Source organism: Balaenoptera ricei, chromosome 9 (assembly GCF_028023285.1).
Source record: "Balaenoptera ricei isolate mBalRic1 chromosome 9, mBalRic1.hap2, whole genome shotgun sequence".
In the NCBI taxonomy this organism is placed as follows: Eukaryota; Metazoa; Chordata; class Mammalia; order Artiodactyla; family Balaenopteridae; genus Balaenoptera; species Balaenoptera ricei.
Genome location: NC_082647.1, coordinates 76297952 through 76319297, shown reverse-complemented (window position 1 = coordinate 76319297; position 21346 = coordinate 76297952). Strand labels below are relative to the sequence as shown.

The following is a 21346-nucleotide window of genomic DNA, read 5'->3' as shown; positions in this document are numbered from 1 at the left end:
ATGCCACAAGAAGATGATGAAAAGTCCCTCAACATTTAAAAAACAAAAGCAGGGACTTCCCTGGAGGTCCAGTGGTTAAGACTCCTCGCTCCCCTACAGGGGGCCTGGGTTCGATTCCCGGTCAGGGAACTAGATCCTGCACGCTACAACTAAAAAGATCCCGCGTGCCGAAATGAAGATCCTGCACGCGGCAATGAAGATCCCGCGCAGCCAAATACATAAATAAATAAATATTTAAAATCAATAAATAAAAAACCAAACCAAACAAACCCAAAAAACCCTAAATCAAAAACTCTTTCTAAGAAAATTGCTCTTTATCTTTCTGTTATATTAACATTTTAATTTAATCCATCCTTCATGCTCTTTCATAATTTAAACCCTGTTGCTCCTGCTTCATTTCTACTACTTCTCTACTGCTTCAGCTATTTACAAGTCCTTCAGTTCCTCTAACATGTTCTCTCCAACCTCTGAGCCTTTGCACATGCTGTGCTCACTGCTTGAAACACCTTTCCTTCCTGTCCAAGTGGCTGAATCCTATACATTCTTTTAGTATAAGCTTAATTGTCTTTTATTCTGGGAAGCTTTTCCTGAACCCTCTATTTTAGATTAGACTCTCCTATTGTGTGCTGTCTAGGAGCTGTTATTAGTTTCCTAGTGCTTCTATAACAAATTACCACAAACTTTGTGGCTTAAAACAATAAGAATTTATTCTCTCACAGTTTTGGAGGATAGATGTCTGCAGTCAAGGTGTGAGCAGGACCATGCTTTCTGAAGGCTCTAGGAGAGGATCCTTTCTTGCCTCTTCTGGTGGTTGTCAACAGTCCTTGGTGATCCTTGGTTTATAGATGCACCTCTCCAATGTCTGCCTCCCTCTTCACATAAACTTCTCCCCTGTGTGTCTCTCTGTGTCTCTTTCATTCTTATAAGGCCCACCCAAATGACTTCATCTTATGTTGATTACATCTGCAAAGATATTATTTATAAATCTTTTGAGGCGGGGGCTACCTACTTATAATGGTAGCACACATACTTAGCATACAGCATAGGAGTTATTTCTTTAAATTGTTTTCCCTAGACTGTAAGTTCCCTGAGAGCAGAGACCTAGTCTGTTTTATTAACCATTATATCCCCAGGGCCTGGCAGAGAATCTGGCCCATTGCAGAATCTCAGAGAATATTTGAATAAATGAATAACTGAAAACTCTCAAATCCAAAATTCTCTGGATTCTCCATTTAACTCCTACCTCTTCCCTCTCTCAAAGCCTCAGCATCCTCTAGAATTCCTGAATCTTGGTCAACAATCACCAGATCCTACTGAACTAGCTCCTAGCTATCTTTTGCCAATGACTGCCGTTGCCTTCTCTCCTCTAGGCATTATCACCATCCTAATTCATCTCCTTCCTGGACTACAGTGAAGGCCTCTGGTATGTTCCTCCAACATTCTCTTCCAGCCTCTTTCCCATCCATTCCCCACACTGCAACTTGAGTGATCATGTTAAAATGTAAATCCCAGATGTCATTCCACTCCTTAAAATCTGTGAATGCCTTCTCACCACAAATGGGATAAATTCCAAATTTATATGGCTTTTATAAATTATATTTTGATTATTAATATGGCTTTATATTAATATGGCTTCTGATGCTGTCGATGTTCTGGTCCCAGGCTCCCTCTCCATCCACTCTCAGCTACCCTGCTTCTCATTCTTTATGCCCTGGACATAATGTACTTTTCATGGTCTCAGCCATAGTGTGCTCTTGGTTGGTTCAAACCATTGCACATGCTGTTCCCTCGGACTGGAATTCTCTTCCCACCCATCTTGGCCTGGCTAACCCCACATATCTTTCACATCTCAGCCCAAACTTCTCTTCCTCAATTAAGCCTCCATGACTGCCCTCCCCAGGCTTAGTTAGGTCCCTCTGCTATTGGGGCCCCTACTATAGGTTCTCGGTGTGCCTCCCATTTCTCTTTTGTAAACTTCATCACATTTACATCCTTTATTCAACGTCTGTCTTCCTGCCATAGCGTAAACAACACGAACGAACACGTCTACTTGTTCACCCATGCGTCCCCAGCATCACCTGACTTATCTATGGCGCTCCAAACATTCTCGTTTGAAGAATGGATGTGTTGGCTGACTGCTATTTCTCTTCGTTCTTTGATTTGGCTCTAATTTTGGGACGCCCGCTTGTGATGTATGGTTTCTAGAAATCAGAATATGTGGTTCTTCTCTTGCTTGACGCCTCTCAGTTTTTGACCCCTGTGGACTTTCCCTTGCTCAGCAGAACTCCTCCCCTGGAGGAAGACATACGTGGTGGTTAGGGTGGGGAAAGCTTTATTAGAAGACAGAACTTTTATATGGCTGGGGCTTAAAAGGGGAAATCTTTGCCAAATTCCCAGCATAGCGCTGATGTGGGACGGAGGGCCATGTGCACTGACTCAGATTGTCTCTCTCACCACCACTCTCAGCGGGGGTGAGAGGAGAAGGCAGACAGGGAATGTTGCTGGTGGGAAAGAAAATGGAGGGAGGTACACAGGCGCCGACTAGTCGCTGCCTCCTCTGGAAGGTCTTAGAATGTTTCTTCCCAAGTCTTGCTAGCTCTTCCTTAAGATAAAGATTCATAAGTGCACAGTACTTGTAATTTCCCCACTCACTGACCAACAGCATGTATCCTTAAGAACGGACGTGTCTTAGATTTGATTATTTATGTGTGGTTTCTTCATTCAGCAAGGGTTTATTGGGGCCTCCTATGTTCGGGTCGGGTATGGGCCGTGGGCTCCGGATGCAAGGATGAATACAATAGAGTCTGCCTTCTTGAGGAACCCCCATGCTGGCTGGAAAGAAAAATCAACCCATCTTAAGATGTGATACAGTGTGGTCAGTGCTGTGATGGACAGGTCTGTGCAGTGTTTGAGGAACCCAGAGGAGAGAGGCGGAAATTCTAGTTATTATTTGGAAACTTGCACATTGCTGTGTCTTCTGCAAGTGGTTGCACCATGTTAAAGGCTTTTGATTGCATCTTTAAATGTATTCTGTGTATCGTCTTGGGATTTTCTACATCATCTGTCAGTTCCCTGGGGGGGTAGTGTGACCTAAAGTTTAAGAGTAGGGAGCCTGGAGGCAGGTAGACCTGGATTTCAAATCTGTGGTTTACCTTCCAGCTGGTGATTGAGGGAATCACTCTCCCACATCCAGAAAAAAGTATGCAAATGCAAGGATTAAATATGATGCATGCAACACATTTAGCTTGGTGCCTGACATTCAGGAGGTGTTCAATCATATCTTTCTCCAGGTGACTGCACCTTTTTTTTTAGTGGTGGTGGTAGCGATGGAAACTAGTTTATAGTAAGCTTCACAGGACACACAGAGGTTTAGTTGCTAATTTTTTTTAAAAAGGCCTTTATTGGTATAAAAACAACTTAAACATTATATAAATACAATATAAATATTTCTTTTAAAAATATGTATAAGTTAGTATTTTTTTTGAGGTAAGCCTACACATTCCAAGAAATGATCTGGCTCCGAAACAACAAGGATATTCAAGCCGCATAGCCATTTTTATGTTACTTTTTCAAAACAAGTACATAAAATATTTCAAGAGGCACTTCATAAAAATATAAATATCTATCACTTATATAAATTAACTCGATATCACATATTTAAATATCAATAAATTAAAAATAATTAAAATAGTGTCCTAACGCTCATACTTTTAGTTCTTCATAGAGAACAACATAAGTTATGTGCCCAGTGGACAGGTTTCTGACAAGAGGAGGGAATGCCCATGAACTACAGCAATCTTAGGTGCCCCAGCTACTTTATCCGAATAGCCCTCAGGCTGAACTGCAGGAAATTCTCAAGGCTTCGCAGGATGAGGATAATCTTTGTGTTCTTCATCCAGTCATCGTTCTGTGACTGCAGATTATTCAGCAGGCTGGCATTTGTAGTTGGGTCAGGGGTGGTTACTTCATCTGGATTCTTTACCTGAGGGGGACAGAAAACAAAAGGAATTGTTTAAATACTGAACAAATCTTTTGCAGTGGAGAGATACTCTGGCCTGTGGGAAGATGTTCAAATTGGGGTGAAGGAGCGGATTGGGGCCACCTGCCTTGACTCGCCCAGACAGGGGGAGGTGCCTCTCCTCTGAGCCCACAGAGCTTAGGACCCGCTCACAGCAGCTGAGCTCTAATCTTTTTGCTGCTCTGTCTCCGTTAGACCATAAGCATTCCATGGGTAGCCATGGTATCTTACTTGTCTTCTGTTATCCTAAACAGTGCCTGGCACATAGTCGGAATTCAATAGATAAATGAAGAACTTTTAGTTAAAGGCATTTTAATGGGTTCTTCAGGGAACTCTAGTACTTTTCTCTGGTTTTGCTCTCACCCGTTCATCCCGCATCTGTTAAGAGTCCACTGCTCTGAGGGCGTGAAGAGGACTGGGCAGCACCTTTCAGTGGACCCGCTCACATGGAGCTAAGTAACTGTGGAAGGCCTTGCACCTCCAAGTGTGATCCTGGAGCACTGCAGCCTCAGCGTCACCAGAAGCTTGTTAGGAATGTGAGTCTCAGGTCTCACCCCAGACCTGCTGAATCAGACTCCGCCGTTTAACAAGATCCTCCAGGAAGCTCGTGTGCACCTTAAAGTGGGAGAAGCCCCGGTTTAGGGCAACCTGGTTTAGCCCTGGTTTAGAAAGGGCAGAGGCAGGAGTAGCACCCATGTGCCTGCTTCTCCGTCCAGGGCCCTTCTCTTTGCGCTTTGGCTCATCCACAAATTGTGCCATCAGGCCTCCACCATGTGGCATTTGAATGGCTAGCTGGTAGTGACCAAAGCTCTTGGTACCTCCTCTTTCAGCCTTTAGCCATTTCTCTGCATTAACTCTTTGGCAAAAGAGTAAGGGAAAGGAGTTGAATCTACCATAGTAACACGAATGTCAATTGGCAATATTAAAATAATTTTTGTGCTCTTTGCTCTGTTCTGTGGATCACTATGTGAGGTTGAATGTGCTTCCTTCTGCCTCTACAGGTATTTTTTTCTTATTTCTTAAGCTTTTAGAAGTTGATGTTAAAACCCTCCCCATTTAACAGAGTTTTAAATACAGTCATTGATGTCTTTTGCAGAAGAGAGCAAAAAGAAAAAGTTTTAACTATCAGGAAATATTTCTCAGATCCTTTCCTTCACACACGGCCATCTCTTTTGAACTGGCTCTGCACTGCCGAGTTGTCTAGGCTGCTTTCTTTGAGCCAAGTGAGGGGATGAGAAGACACCCACCTTTTGCCTCAGGATCTGGACCAGTGCTTTGATACTAATCTGCACAGCCTCGATGCTTCCCTTATCGCCCTCATACTCGTTCTGGAGGTAGTCCAGGTATATCTGATACTCCAGAAGACCGGTAGTGACTCTCATCAAGCAAGTCTCCTAAGAGGAAAGATGGTGGGAAAATTGGTTATTGCTAGGAAGACATAATCCATTTTAAAAGTTAAAATTGCTCTAATTCAGTAACTTCTCCATCTGCCCCTCCAGGGAACTTCAAGTACTTCTTAAGCATCATGTTTTGAGACATGATGCTGAAGCTGCAGTGCTCCAGGATCACACTTGGATGCTCAAAGCATCACGTCTCATGTTTTGAGACCTGTTGTTTAAGGACAGCATCAGCTGCCCCATTTAATATCTGGACAGTGAGAGGCACCACTTCATTTTCCCCAAAGCCCAGTAGATGCTAGATTGTGGCAAGGGACCTTCCTCTGATTCTCTCCATAATGCTCTTCCCTCTGGCTGCACTCCTGCCCTTGTCAATGTCGGGCGGAAAGCTCCTTTTATGAAATAAAAGGGCTGAAACCTCCTTTTACGAAATAATCAGAAGTCAGTGGAGGTTATGTTACTGTCTGGCAGGAGAAGGGTATAGAGAATGACCTCAGCAGGGAGGGCAGGCCTGGATCCTGCCAAGGGCAGCCAAAGAGGAGAAAGGTCCCTGGACCAACTTCCCCAGGATGAACTAGCTAAACCTGTGGGGTTTCCTAACATTTGACTGTTGTGAAAATTCCAGCACAGAGGGGCTATCTCTGACCAAGTCGTTCAAAAATAAGTTGCCTTTAATAGCATTTAAGTTGGCCTCCTCATGAGGTTTACATGATGCGCTTCACATTTATCCCCTTCTTTATTGCCTGCCTGGTCTATATGTATACAGACACTGCATGCAAGCGGGAGAACTTTTTACTAAAGAGTAGCTAAAAGTGAACGTACTGCGTTCATACCTGATTGAACCCAGATTGGAAGCATCCGTCTTTTTCTGCCATTTTTGGAAGGTTCAGGTTGTTTTCTGCCAGTGCCTCCTTGCTGTTTTCACACTTGTCATACTTCTCACACATCTGGGAAAGAATATCAGAACCGTTATCGTATAAGTGCCCCTAAAGCAAACACCACTAGAGGGCTGATGCCCTCTGGCCCTCATGGCCAGGAAGTTCTCTAAGAAAAGTGAAGTCACAATCCATTAGCCTCCAGGCAAGCAAGGTCTACAGGAGATGAGCACACTTGGCTTCAATTCTAGCCTCACCTGTGACTTCACGTTTATGACCTGTTCCAAGTCTCAGTGTCCCTATCTCTCCAAGTTGGGGATAATGAAATACCTCCCCTGGAAGTTTATTGTGAGGATAAGACATAGTATTTATATAAAGTGCCTGGCACATAGTAGGTACTTAATAAACAACAGGAATTTTGATGATAATTGGGTGAATATAATTTGAGCCATAGAATGTCCCAGCTGGAAGGACCTTTCAGATCATCTAGTCCAATTCCCTAATTTTACAGATGGGGCCCATAGGTGGTAGAGAATTTGCCCCAGATCACAAAGCTTGTTCAGGAGAACCAGAACTAGATTTGGGGCTCCCAATCCCTTCTCCAGTATTCTTCCCTTTCTACCAAAGCAGAGCCAAACTACCTTACATTTAAAGCTTGGGAGCTGCTTTAACGTACCTACGATTTTGCCACTTCAGTGGGCTATCAGGTATGCATTTTATATGCCAGAATGACTTTGGGGAATCCCTAACCACTGAGCTGGCGTCACCTAAAAGAACTGTGACTGTACTGAGAAGCTGAACAGTCATTTCAGGTGGTGATTTTTAATCCTCCCGAAGTCTGAAACACGAAAAAGATTGACAGACCTTATTGTTTGGTTATGGAAAAGGAAATCCTGAGAGGCAGTGTGACCTTCAGCTCACACCAAGTGTGGAGCTGAGAATGGGCCAGGGAGCATGGATCCCAGCCCCACTGTAGATTCTCCAAGAGGAAAAGGAACTACCTGGGACCAGCAGCAGAGGAGAAATTACAGGACACAGTCTGCCCCTTTGGCTTCAAACCTAAATTGCCTCCAAACCCAGCAAAGACCTCCCAGTGCAGGAGCCCCCATCCACATCCAAGGATAGATGCTCACACAGGCCCTCCATCACCCTCAGGCGAGCCTACCTACCTCCTTTCTCATTGCAGAGATTTTGCCGAGGATGTACTTAATGAGAGCTTCAGTTCTGTCTGGAGAGGTGAGGAGTAGTCTGCCTGAAGTGGTATCATCTTTGAAATCTTCGCCCAGGGGTCCCGGGGTAGGGAAAGCAGTAGTCATCACCAGGAGCAGCCCCAGGGAGAAGGCGACTGTGCCGGAGGGAAGGGAGAGCAGCCAGTGAGCAGACCGCACCGCTGGGGGAGCTGTGCTTCTGGCTGCTGGCCGCCCGCCAGCCCTCACGGCAGCGGATACACACCGCCTCCCTGGCCCAGCACGGCTGCCAGCCAGTTCCAGGGCGAGGGATTTCCTTCACTTACTTGTGGAGAGGGAGTTCATAGCTGGGTTCCTGGAAGGCAAATGGAGCTCTCTTTCGTTCCTGGTGGGCTCGAGGGCAGACTGAACCTCAGACATCCCTGGTCTCATATTTATTGGGGGTTGAAACTCTAATATTGAGACTCATGGGAAAATCCCACATTTGATAAATCTTTGTTGGAGGATGGGGGTGGGACCAGAGCGGGTGGGGCTGATTGGAAACCTTATTAAGATTGTGCAATGTGACGTCCTTTAGCATCACAGGAATCACAACCAGGGGAAAAAAGTCATTACCAAGGCTAGTCCTCAGAAGCTGGATCACCCTTCCTTTACTTTGTGTTTTTTTTTTTTTTTTCTTTTAGTGACTCAGCACATTGGCATGTCTTGAGAAGGAAAGTAAAGCTGAAATCATGCACGAAGTTTTGTGGCGGGGGTAGGGGGGGTGCTAAGGCTGACTATGGTTAAAAAATACTTTAATTACCAGATTAACTGGCTGGGATTTAGTATTGCAGTTTATTGGTATTTGTAAAAAACCTGAGTTGAGTTTCCTCAGACCACCCCACAGCCCACCGGCCTGGGGTTACAAATAAGATACTGCGAGCCCTCTGCAGTACTTTTTTTTTCCGGGCTCTCGCCGTGACCAGCTGTTGCAGAACCGCCTGACCGCCCCCAAATCTCGTGCACTAGTCGCTAGGAGTCACCAGGTGCAGTGTGGGTGCATACGTAAATGACTCCTTTTTGCCACCACGTGGCATCTGCCGTCTTCCTCCTCACCTGCTCCAGCTCCCTTTGGCCAGGTCAGCGATAGCCCTGCTCACTCCCCAGTGGCCTTTTGGGGATCCTCCCCATGAAGACTTTGATCTCTGTGCCATGGGGGTTGTCTTGTAGTGCCGGTGCTGTCCCCTCCACTGGCCACAGGGTGATCCTGCTTCCATGGGGAGCCCCGAGGACCCTGGGCGGGTTCTGTTGGAGTCCTCAGTTTACTGACACACACACTGGGTTCAGGGCAGAAGTGGGGAGAATACTACTCACCTCTTTGATGGGATGTCAAAGGAGGACCTTGTGGCATTTTCTGGATCTTGTGTTCATAGCACCTCCCTGCTGTATGACTTGATTTGAATCCAGAAGCGGCTGAGAAGAATCTACTTGTAGAACAGGGTTCTAGGTTCGGAATCAGGCTTCCCCTCCAATGCCTCAGCCTTCCAATTTGGGTTGAACTTGTACGGGCTTCCTCGGTCCTTACAAGAGGGTCCTTGGTTTCATGCAAATGGACTCTATACCAGGGTGCCCCACCAGTCTCCGGAACACCAAGACAGCTCGCTCAGAAGATTGGTTCCAGGCTGAGACCAGGACCCTTGTATGGCACCAAAAAAAAAAAAAAAAAAATTTTTTTTTTGGTTTTGTTTACAAAACACAGTGTTAACATCACAATCAGCTTCTTTGCTTTGCAAAGAGGATCTTGTCAGGATTGCTAAAACAAGGACCTCAGCCAGGGTATTTAAAATATGAATTGATTTACTCAAGTTTTGTTTTGCGCACAACATGTTGGGACCTGCCTGTTGGGGACAGTGAGGTCATTCATTCTTTCCCTGACTTTCTAAACGGAGGGGCAGGTCCTGCGGTGGTGGTAGCAGGGTTTTGAGTTTGAAAATGAAAATGGGAGAGGTTGGCTGAATGGTTTCGCTTTTAGTGCTCTTGGGTCTTGAGCAACTCGGACACCGGCAGCCAAGCCTCCTGCACTGAACGAAGCCACCTCTCTGGCTCCCGTGCCATGCATGTGCTAGGCCTCTGTAGTGTGGGATTGCTTGTTCTCACTTTTCTATTTTTTAGAAAATACGACTTAGTAAATTTCAAAGACCTAGCGACTCAACAACATACAGATTTTTCTTTTCAGTTAAAAGTTTTAAAAATAGGAAGTACATGTGCTTGATAAAATGTTTGAACAGAACATCAGGGCATACAGGGAAAAGTAAGTCTCCTTCCTTTCCAACTCCTCTCCCCAGAGGTAGCACCTGACCCACGGTGTTTTCAGCTAAATCCTCTGTTACCCTAATCTGGGTAAGGTTTTCTTGGCTACCTAGGTACTCACCTCTGTATTTACATTACTGGTTTATATATTGTGTAGACATACACACACTTGTGCACAAAGATATACACACTATAATTTCCCATTGTCTAGATGCCACCTAGGCGATTCCCTATGGGCAGGCACATGGCAGGGCATGGGCTCTTGAGTTCACACAGCTTGAGTTTAAAGCCCAGCTCTGCCACTTGCTGTTTGACCCTGGCTAAGAAACCCCAAGGATCTGTGCCCTTGGTTGCTCACCTATAAAACTGGGATAATAGCAGTTCTTCCCATATTGCTGTGGTGAAGACTGAGAGAGATGAAGTGTGAAAAATCCCTGGAGCATAGTAATCCTGCAATTAACACTTGCTCTTTGTAACATTCCTAGGCTTGGGGTCTCTGCCTTGGAGAAAACTCTTCCAGCTCAGCTCTGTCAGGCAGTCCACGTGGAGTCTTGCTTATGAATGAGCCAGACTACTATGGCAGTGGTCAGCTGGTCTCCCAGTCTTTTTTCCTCTGAAGAAAGGAGACTCCATGTTTTGCTGAAAGTTAAGTGGAAGATGAAGAAAAAAGAAGTGATTTCCTCTCTCTCTCTCTATTTTTTTTAAGAACATTAAGACCCCCAAACCTGGTCTCTCAATTTAGATAATGAGCCCAGCTTGTGTCTTGCTGCTACACTGTTTTCAAGGCTTTCTGCTAAGTGTTTTTATGACAGAAGCTCCCAGCCTGCCCTGTCCATGGTCATCATCATTATTCAAAATTTTGAACGTGGCCCTCGAGTGTGAGGGGGCCTGACTTAATCCCAGATCTTGTGCTCTGGCAACCAGGAAAGGGCAAATTGTGTGAGGGTAGGAATGCATGTGTGTGGGGAGATGGGAGGACACTGCCACCACCTTGCACATTGCTAGCATCTAGGGTCTTTATTAGTATCCTGGCCTTGGGCTGGCATTTGCTTATGGGAGAAAAGGGCTCTCCTTTGCTCCAAAGCATTAATGCAGCATCTGTAGCTCCACCATGATAGCTTCCTTCCTTTGGATCTCAGTGGATTTTCCTCTTGGAGAGCTCATCCCTCATATTTTAATATGTACAAATGGCCAGGAAAGGCCATGCTGTCAGCTTGATAACTAATAACCTAAACTACTGGATTGCACCATCAGTAATTTGAAGTGACTACCAGCTGAGACCAAGAGAGGCCTGACAAATGGGAGTATCTGGGGAGGAAGAAGGAAAAGCAAGGTAGCTTTGCTTCCTCTACCCTTATCTAGGGCTGGCTGGTCCTGTCTGTGCTCCTTAGAATTACTGCCCATGACTGCCCTCCTACATGTTGTGGAGTCCAGTTCAGAGAGTCCATCACTGCATTTGAGGTGAAGGGGAAAAAGTAACTTCCAGTTAGTGTTAAGCTCTCAGAAGAAGAGGTGATGTCCACATCTCATAGGTTAAAATGTGGGGTTGCACTCCTCTGTCTTTATTCTGGTGGGTAGGGGTGGGTTGGTTCTGCGATTTAGCAGGAGGGAGTATCCCAAGAAAAAGAGAAGTCACCGGGTGCTAGGGAACTTGCAGTTGCTGTCAGAATGTTGTTTTACTTGTCACTAAGTCATAAGAAGTCTATAAACTGAAACAGTGGATTATTTAACAGCTTCTTCCGGGACTGAGTCCTACTCAGCAGATATCAGCCAGGCCTGTAAGGCTCTGGGAAATGTCTTTGCTTTGAGAAAAGTGGTTGTATTACTTGGAGAGACAATATTAGGGACATGTGGTATGTCTACTTGGAAAGGGCTGGCTGCTCTTGGAGGGCGGCCAGGCCTGGAGACCAAAGCTCTGGGCAGTTCCCAGGCTGGCCCAGTCTCAGTCCCGGCCCTCACAACCTCAGCTCTGATGTCCTTTTGTAGTTCCCAGAGACTTCTTGGTCTGGCCTCGGCTTTTTGGAGGGCAAAGGTGTGCTGGGGTTGGGTGCAGCTCTCCCTCTGTTAGGAAGGGGCATGACTGCTGTGCTGGGATTCTGATCCACAGCTGTGCAGGGAGGTCATCTGTCCTGTGCCCTCGTTGTTTTGCTATGTGCTGAGTTACCGTCTCCTGCTGAAGTGGAAAATCCCATGCATTTTAGGAGGGAAGTGGCTTCTCCTGGGACAACAGTGAAGACTCCCCTTCCTTGGGGACCAGCCCTCTCCCCAGGTCCCCTTTCCTCTGGTCTCCAGGCCTGGAAGAGAGTGCCCAAGAAGCTGGGTTGGTGATGCCATCTTACTTGGCTGATCCTGAAGGAACACCACCACCCTGCGTGGCAGGGCTGGGGAGGTTCCCTCTGGCTGAGTTTCAGTGCTTTATCTCTTTTCTATCTGTGGGGTAGGCCTTCTCTGTTAGTGGCTGCTGGTTCTGCTTTACAGTTAGGAAACTTCAACTTATCAGCAAGGAGCACTGAGTTAATTTATTCTGAGTCATTTGAACCATCCTTGGTTTCTCCAAAGGTCTCAGTTCTCTCGAGTTCAGTGTCATAGACAGAAAGTAAGCATGCAAAACCACTGGCTGGTTCCTTCCACTCTTTTTTCCTCAAAATTAAGGTACTAATAACCCATTTGAAAGCATCACAAGTAATGGTAAGACCAGGGGATTCTGCGGGCCTGGCTATGACATATTTTACCTCTCTTCCCTGCCCTTTTGGCTACTTATTTGCAAAAAAAGAGAAGGTCTTTGTCTCTCTGAACTACACCTCATGGGTGTTCTCCTCAGCAAGCTGAATCCATGAAGGTAGGGAAAGTTTCTTTAGTCTTCATGGTGGAATAATTTCCATGATATGCTTTGGACATGTTGAACACTCTGTAACTGAGCCACTGGGGTTTATTATTCCTGAAGGAAGGTCCACCTGGATTGATTAAAAATATTACAGAAGAAGTCAGATCCAGGTAAGCAGGTCAAAGAATCACAGGTAATTTCTTCAAGCTATTGAGTTCTATGTACCTACGTATAGGTGTGAGTAAATGTAGTGCAGAGTCCTTGACCTGCAGACAACAGCCACAGCTCCAGGGGGTGCTGTCCTCACTGTGGCCTTAGAGAGGCCTTGGGACTCAGGAAGCTGGGCTTGTGGTCTGCTGTCACTTTGGTCTGCCAGGCCTGTAGCTCCCCCTGTGCTGTGGGGGTCTCCACAGTGGTCTGTATCTGAGCACAAGTATTGTGTCTCTCAAGGACTCCGTGGGATGATGGCCCACTCTGGAGGTCATGTTTCTTATGTGCTACTTTCCTGCGGGTGAGAGGTGGTGACAGGAGGAAAGGCATGATCTACTATACTTGTTTGCTTGGCGAGTGATCAGGATGGAAATGGTGTTCTCCACTCTGGCATTTGAAACTGTATTTTGGTGATACTTTTCTTGGGAGGTGATGAACTTTTAGAAAGGAAGACTGCATCCCCAGAGGTTTGTTTGGAGTCTCGGTACTTAAGCAATTGCTGATAACTGCCTCAGATTCTCTTGTCCAAGGACAATCAGCAAAGAGGCTGTAATATATATTCCTTTCTCTGTGTTAAGTTTGTTCACTGTGGCCCCGGTTAGGTGTCAGAAGAGATTTAGGTTCTGGCCTTTTTCCATCTGATACTGCGCAGCCACTCTGTTGGCCAGACATGTAAAGATCCCTCTGGCCTTCCTGGCTTGTCTTAGATTGCAGGATTCAAAAGGAACTTGGGGCTTTTTGCTACCAGCAAAATCCTTTGGCCAACTGGAGGATCTGGGGCAAAGTACTCTCCCAGCTCAGGGCTCCATTAGAGAGATTTCTGTAAATTCCCTCCTCGCTCCAGCATTCTGCGATTCCGTGGATGTACATTAGCTATGCTTAATAATCCAGAGCCTACTCTTAATGGAACTATAGGAGTGGGAGACTCTAAATAAGAAATAGTTCTTGAAAGTCCAAAAGTCTGATGCTGTCTTCTAGTTCACACCCAAAGACCTGTTGTGGTTGGTTGGAGTGCCACCCATTTTGACATGCCCTGGATCTTGGTGGCCTCAGGCAGACTAAACTGATTTGGAAGACGCCAAAGCCCAGACATATCAATGCAAGGAGGTAGCAGATTTCTTAGTTATCATATAAGCAGGAACAGATCAATATTTTAAAATTTAACTTAAAAAAATTTTATTTATTTCATTGTGCCGGGTCTTAGTTGCAGCAGGCGGGCTCCTTAGTTGTGGCTCCAGGGCTTCTTAGTTGTGGCATGCGAACTCTTAGTTGTGGCACGCATGTGGGATCTAGTTCCCTGACCAGGGGTCGAACGCTGGCCCTCTGCATTGGGAGCGTGGAGTCTTATCCACTACGCCACCAGGGAAATCCCAATTTAATTGTTTTTAACTTAAAAAAAATTACCCAAGTAATACATGTTCAATGTAGAAAACTGAGAAAATAGAGTTAGGCAAAAAAAAATTGCACAATAATCTTATCACCCAGGGGTAATCATTGATTATGCTGTAATCACTCTTGTCATTTATACATTGATAGTTATACATCTATCAATGTATGGGAAATAGAAAAATACCATACATAGTGTTTTATAACCTGCTTTTCTTTTTTTATACTGCTTTGAATGCATAACATTCTGGGTTATTCTCTGAGTAGAGATGATGTAAACAATGGCTACAGCTAAACCAGTCAGAATTGAGAAGGGAAACATCAAGTGAGGTTTATTGATGACTGCTGCAGATGCACACTGTTCCCTGTTCCCTGGAAAAAGAGTCCATATCTTAATGGGGATAAGATGTATTTAAAACGTTCACTGAGTTTCCCAGGGGGTTAACTTATCAATTGTTTGTGGATTAGCATAATCTGTAAATCAGTAAGTCGTGCTGATTATTTGGCATCATGAAAGTGAAATTTGCAGTTCAACTGGTGCTTGCTTTTCATCTGGTTCTGGTAATTTGACATAGCCAAGCTGCGGTTGGCCCTTGTTCAGGGCATCGATCAGTAGCTCTTTGCTCTTGGTTTTAGGATGCCTGGGGAGTTGTCAAAGGTGATGGTGTCATCATCTCTTCTCATCTTGTGTGGCTCATTTCCCCTAGTACCTTGAGATTCCTTACAGGGGTCTGTTCTACAGAGAAAGAAAAATGTACATCTTGATAAGGAGTTTATAGTCTTGCAACATTTCTCCCCTTTCCAACTCCAGTTCTGGTTGTGTTTCTACCTATTGGGATTGTGTTGCTTGTGCAAAGAAACTGCATTTCCTGTGGGAGCTGAAAGTTAGACCTACCGCAAAGAAGATGCCCTCCCTTGATGATGGTTGGGGGATGTGTTTGGGTAAGAGGTAGACAGCCCTGGTCTCTCCTGCGGACTCTGAGATGCTGGAATTGGCTGCTACTGGGTATTTCAGCATGCCCTAACCCCAACCTCTGCTGCTGATTTCTTTAAAAATACAATCAGAAGCACCTATTTGGGAGAGTTTGGACATACAGGGTGATGTCCTAGGAGGACTCCTGGCCCTTGGATTCCGTAACCACAGTATAGTTTTCCTTCTAAGGTATTTCAAGTAATTGAGGATTGACATGGTGGGGGGGGGGGTTCAATCAGATATTTGTTGAATGCTAAGTACTGGCCTAGATGCTTTACACACATTAGTTCATTTAAATTCCACTCTATAGAACTGGCAATTATTAGCTTCATTTTATGGATGAGGAAACTGAAACTCAGAGACATTAAATGACATACCTGAGATCATGCAGGCTCCTGGAACTGTGAAGACGCTTCCTGGTGTTTGGGAGAAGTAAAATGTGGTGGTTAGGTTAGGTGTAGTGTTGCCAGGTAAAATACAGGATGCCCAGATAAATTTCAGATATACGACAGATTATTTTTAAGTATGAATATATTCCAAGTATTGCATGGAACATACTTATGCTATAAATGTATTCCTTGTTCATTTGAAATTCAGATTTAATTGGGCATCTTGTATTTTTATTGGTTAAGCCTAACAATCCTTGTCTGTAGACAAGATTATGGAGGGTGGTTCTGAAAGCTAGGGGGAAGTGAAGGGAATAGGGAGCCAAGGAAGATAGTTTGAGGAGGGCAGTGACATAATGAAAGTGTTTAATCTTAATGAACAGGCAGAAGTCCCCAGGGAATTGGAGAGGGAAGGTGGGCTTGAAGGCTGTTGAGGAACCATCTCAGCCCAAGAACAGCATGGAGCCCAGGCAGAGGTGTGATGGTTCAGCCTCAAAGGAGCCAACTGTGCTCCTCTCCTCCGAACTCTGCCTTCAGTGATTCCTGTTGGTAGCTTTATATTAGACAGGGCAGTAGTGGTTACACTATGGAAATTGGCAAATGCTAGAAACCAGGGCCCCCAGAAGACTAGTTATTAAATATCTTCCAGCCCGCCTGTGGGCCTAAGGGGATAGAATGATATTTTAAAGGCCAAAATCAATGCAATCTAGAGACCGGTTATTATATGGGTACTATGTAGGGAGTATAGGGAAAGCATATAGCAAAGGTTATTTAAGCTTACATTTCAAAGGCAACTGGCCATAAAGCTTTTTAAGGAAAGAAATTGTTCTGGTCAAAGCATGCTGCTCCTATGTCCCCAGATGAAGGCTGCTGTATCTATGAACAAGTTGACACAGACTACAAGCTGAGTTTGGGAGAGTAAAGATGTGCACAGGGTAGAATGTTTGTTCTACAGAGTTAGATACCCTTGTGTTTCCCCAGCCAGATACTGGCACATGCCTTAGTGGATCAGGGCAGACCCTGAGCCAGGCTCTTGAGCCATGGCCAAGTTAGGGACTGAAGACTGGTCACTTTGAGAGAATTAGACACAGCAAGGCGGCAGCCCATGGGCTTAGAGGTCCCTGCTTTGTCACTGTTCCATCTCGACCAGAGCAGATGAATCAAGATTCTTGCTCTGGGGCATTTAGTGGACAGGATGAAGAAAGCCCTGAAACATTCTTAGGGTCCCCAAAGATTGCTGCTTATGTCATAAGTTTTACTCTTAACTACCAGAATCACAAGGAATCACTTCTACTGTTATTCTTGGCATTGCATCTTATTGTACTGCATCCTTCTTTTGATTCATCTCTGCTACAGTTCTGTTGCATATTTCTAGGACATTGCGTTAGGAAAACAAACAGTGCCATTAAATCCAACCCCTACTGCCTTCTAACAGAACCCGCCTGATGACTGGAACGTGTTGATACTTGACTGTGTCATAGCCAAACTTCAGAATATTGAGTAAAACATAAAATTCCCTGACAGAAACTTAGTTTCACTACATGGCACAGCTCCCAGGCAGGTCACATTAGGCTCTAGGCTACAATTTTCCCTTTCTCTCCAAAGGATGTAAGTCTTTTCATAACAGTTTCAGTGCAGGGTAGAATGACATCTTGCGGATGCCATGACGTCTCTCTGTTCTGAACTTCCACTAAGACTCAGACCATGCCTTGATCCTCCGGGAAGCCTTTGCTGACCCATTTCCAGGAATAGTGAGGGTTCTCCTCTGGGTTCTACTGCAGTGTCATTTACTGTACTGATCAGTTTCCAGGCAGTGTCGTGATGGCACAGGCTCTGGAGCCAAACTGCCTGGGTTCAAATTACTGTTCTGTGTTCTACAAGTTGTGGTCAGCTGGGAAATTATTGACCATCCAGGCTTCATTTTTCTCATTTACAAAACGTTGGGTAGAAATTGTACCTTCTGTTGTACAGTTGTTGGAACCTATGTAAAGTGCTTAGCACGCTGCCTGGCACATTAGAGGGGCTAGATAAACATTACTATTGCTTTCTCTGCAATTGACTGAGAATTTCTTTCTTCCTTCCTTCCTTCCTTCCTTCCTTCCTTTCTTTTCTTTCTTTCTTTCTTTCTTTCTTCCTTCCTTCCTTCCTTCCTTCCTTCCTTCCTTTCTTTCTTTCTTTTCTTCCTTCCTTCCTTTCTTTCTTTTCTTTCTTTCTTTCTTTCTTTCTTTCTTTCTTTCTTTCTTTCTTTCTTTCTTTCTTTCTTCTTCCTTCCTTCCTTCCTTCCTTCCTTCCTTCCTTCCTTTCTTTCTTTCTTTTTCTTTCTTTTCTTTCTTTCTTTCTTTCTCCTTCCTTCCTTCCTTCCTTCCTTCTTCCTCCCTCCCTCCTTCTCTTCCTCCCTCCCTTCCTCACTCCCTCCCTCCCTCCCTTCCTTCCTTCCTTAGTTTCTTTCTTTTCATCTGCACCACGCGGTTTGCAGGATCTTAGTTCCCCGACCAGGAATGACTGAGAATTTCTTGAGGGCTTCATCTTTCAATGCCAGTGAATAGCACAGTTTTAAGCACTAGGTGCTCAGGGCTGATACGTGAGTGAGAGGTGAGTTCTCCTTTCAAATGACTTGTCAAAAATAATCATCAAGTGTTTAGAAATAAAAAACAGTTTAATTTGTGAAGTTTTCTTTGTAGGTGTGCTTTTTAAAAGTCATATAAAATATTGTGCTCACTTTATTTTTATTTTTTAAAAAATATTATTTATTTATTTATTTATTTAATTTACTTTTGGCTGTGTCGGGTCTTAGTTGCGGCACGTGGGATCTTTGTTGAGACATTGCAGCACGCAGGCTCTTCGTTATGGCGCGTGGGCTTCTCTTTAGTTGTGGCGTGTGGGTTTTCTCTTCTCTAGTTGTGGTGCGCAGGCCCCAGGGTGCGTGGGCTCTGTGGGTGTGGCGTGCGGGTTCCAGAGTGCGTAGTCTCTGTATTTTGTAGCATGCAGGCTCTCTAGTTGAGGCGCGCGAGCTCAGTAGTTGTGGTGCGCCAGGTTAGTTGTGGTGCGCCAGGTTAGTTGTGGTGCGCCAGGTTAGTTGCTCCACGTCATGTGGGATCTTAGTTTTCTGACCAGGGATCGAACCTGCATCCCCTGCATTGTAAGACAGATTCTTTACCACTGGACCACCAGGGAAGTCCCACACTTGATTTTTAAATCAAAGACTATAATACTTTGACCAACAATTTAAAAATATATATGGATGGATATTTGTTTCATATTGCAGGCAGTACTGTTTACTAAAAGAAGCATGGATTTCACAGACAGACTTGGTTTAAATCCCAGCCCCATCAATTTACTGCTCACATGGTTTTGGGCAAAGCACTTCAGTTCCCTGTGCGTGAGTTTCCTCATTTGTAAACTGCGGCAAAGACAACTTTCCTTCTCACGGTGGTTGTGGGAATTAAATGAAGTCACACCCATAAAGCAGGGTTGTTGGTATATACTAAATTGTCAGCAGATGCTAATTTTTTGTTGTCGTTGTTGTTGTTGTTATATTTAACAGAGGTGTGGCAAGGGAAAGAAGGGAAGAGAAGGGAAACAGAGACAAGGATCAAGGTAGACAAAGCACAAAGAAGGAAGACAGTGAAAAAAATAGAAATGGCCACCAGAAAATAAAGACAAATAAAGTGGCTTATAGATTTCACTTTGTTTTAAAATATTATATTTTTACTTTTTTTTTTTTTTTTTTTTTTGCATGGGTAACACATAGCCATGGCATGAAATTCAAAAGGTTCCAAAGGATACTCAGTGAAAAAGAAGTCACTTCCACGCCACTTGAGCCAACTAGTTTACCTCTTTAGGGGTAACTACTTCTACTGGTTTTTTTTTGGTGATTCCTTCCAGAAATACTCCAAACATACACTGATAAACAAAATGTTCTTATTTCCCATGATCTTTTTTTTGGCCCTGCCGCGTGGTATGTGGGATCTTAGTTCCCCGACCAGGGATGAAACCCGCGCCCCGTGTAGTGGAAGCGCGGAGTCAACCACTGGACCGCCAGGGAAGTCCCAATATTTCCCATGATTTAATTTTATTCTTCTACGTAAATGGCGGTGCACGGATGACAATGTTCTGCTCCTTGCTTTCTTTATTGAACATGTTTTAGCAATCATTCTTTTGTGGGAGATACAGGGCTGCCTCCTTCCTCTTAGCCCTCGTATTCCATTTATTAACCGGTTCCCCACTGATGGAATTTTAGGTTGTTTCCAATCTTTGGTTATTACAGATAAAACTACAGTGAATAATTTTGTTCATGCGTGATTTCACACATGTGAGGGTATAATGGGATAGTTTCCTAGAAATGGAGTTGGTTACTCAAAGGATATGGGCAATTTTGCCAGAGACACATAGAGGCTGTACCCATTTAATGCTCCCTCCAGCAAGGTGTGAGAACACCTGTTTCTCATACTCTTGTCAACACATGATGCTATCAGTCTTGATCTTTGACTGATGAGGGAAAAACATGTCCCAGTGTAGTTTTAATTTGCGTCTCTCTCTTTTTTTTAAATAAATTTAATTTTTATTTATTTATTTATTTTTGGGTGTGTTGGGTCTTCGTTTCTGTGCGAGGGCTTTCTCTAGTTGCGGCAAGCGGGGGCCACTCCTCATCGCGGTGCACGGGCCTCTCACTGTCGCGGCCTCTTGTTGCGGAGCACAGGCTCCAGATGCGCAGGCTCAGTAATTGTGGCTCACGGGCCCATTTGCTCCGCGGCATGTGGGATCTTCCCAGACCAGGGCTCGAACCTGTATCCCCTGCATCGGCAGGCAGACTCTCAACCACCGCGCCACCAGGGAAGCCCTGCATCTCTCTTATTATAAGTAAGATGGACCATCTAGAAAGCTATTTGAGAACCATTTTTATGTCATTTTCCACGAAATCTACGTTTATATCCTTTGTTTGATTTTCTGTTGGTTTTTGATCCTTTTCATATTGATTTGAAGGAGCTCTTGATATACTCCAAAAGGTAAACTTCTGTTCTTCATGTGTATTTTTATTTTATAATTCATCTTTATATTAGTTTATAGTGCGTTTTTCTTTTGCCATGCAGAAAATTTAGATTTTTATAGAGCAAACTTTATATCCTTTCTTTCTGTATTTTGTGACATATATAAAAAGGTTTAGTATACTCCAATTTCATAAGAGTATCCTTCTAAATTTTTCTCAAGTATCTTTAAGTAATAGGTTTTCAAAGTATTGAGCCAATACAGACTATGTTTGTCACATGACAAGATGAGCTATTCTTGTCCACACCCTGATGTAAATACAAATACACAGGAAAAATGTAGGTCTCTCTGGAAGGCGGAATAAGTGGTACTTTTTTCCCTCTTTGTACTTTGTTTTCCGGGTTATCTGCATTGGTCATGTACTACTTTGATATTCAGAAAGATATTAATTAAATGAAATTTACTTTTACCTACTTTAAACTTCACTTAAGATACCCCTTGGTTCCTGGATCTTTCAGAATGCTAGTAATGCTGCCTACTTTGCTTTGGAGATAGCCTGTCGGCTTCCACCCTGAACAGCTTAGGCCCCTAGTGACTTCCTTGTTGCCAAATCCAGTGAAAGCATTTTAGTCCTAATCTGACTTTCCCACTGGCATATCTGAAGCTCCTGCCATGCCTTCCTTCTTGGCCTTCCTCTCTATGCTCTTCTTCACTCCTTCCTCCTTGTGTGGCTTTACTTACCCTTTCTTTCTGTTTTACACAGATGACTCCCAAGTGTATGTCCATGACTTCGATCTCCTGCATTCTAGACAGAC

General features: G+C 44.4%; 1 protein-coding gene across 1 annotated transcript; it reads right to left on the bottom strand.

Annotated features, from left to right (window-relative positions):
- Positions 1–3604: 3604 nt before the first annotated feature.
- Positions 3605–7928, bottom strand: IL6 (interleukin 6). Its single transcript, XM_059932850.1, has 5 exons — positions 7804–7928; positions 7460–7635; positions 6249–6362; positions 5266–5412; positions 3605–3982 (listed from the first exon to the last, which is right to left on the bottom strand). The coding sequence occupies exons 1-5, from the start codon at positions 7907–7909 to the stop codon at positions 3812–3814; spliced, it is 714 nt and encodes a 237-aa protein (XP_059788833.1). The 5' UTR covers positions 7910–7928; the 3' UTR covers positions 3605–3811.
- Positions 7929–21346: the final 13418 nt, after the last annotated feature.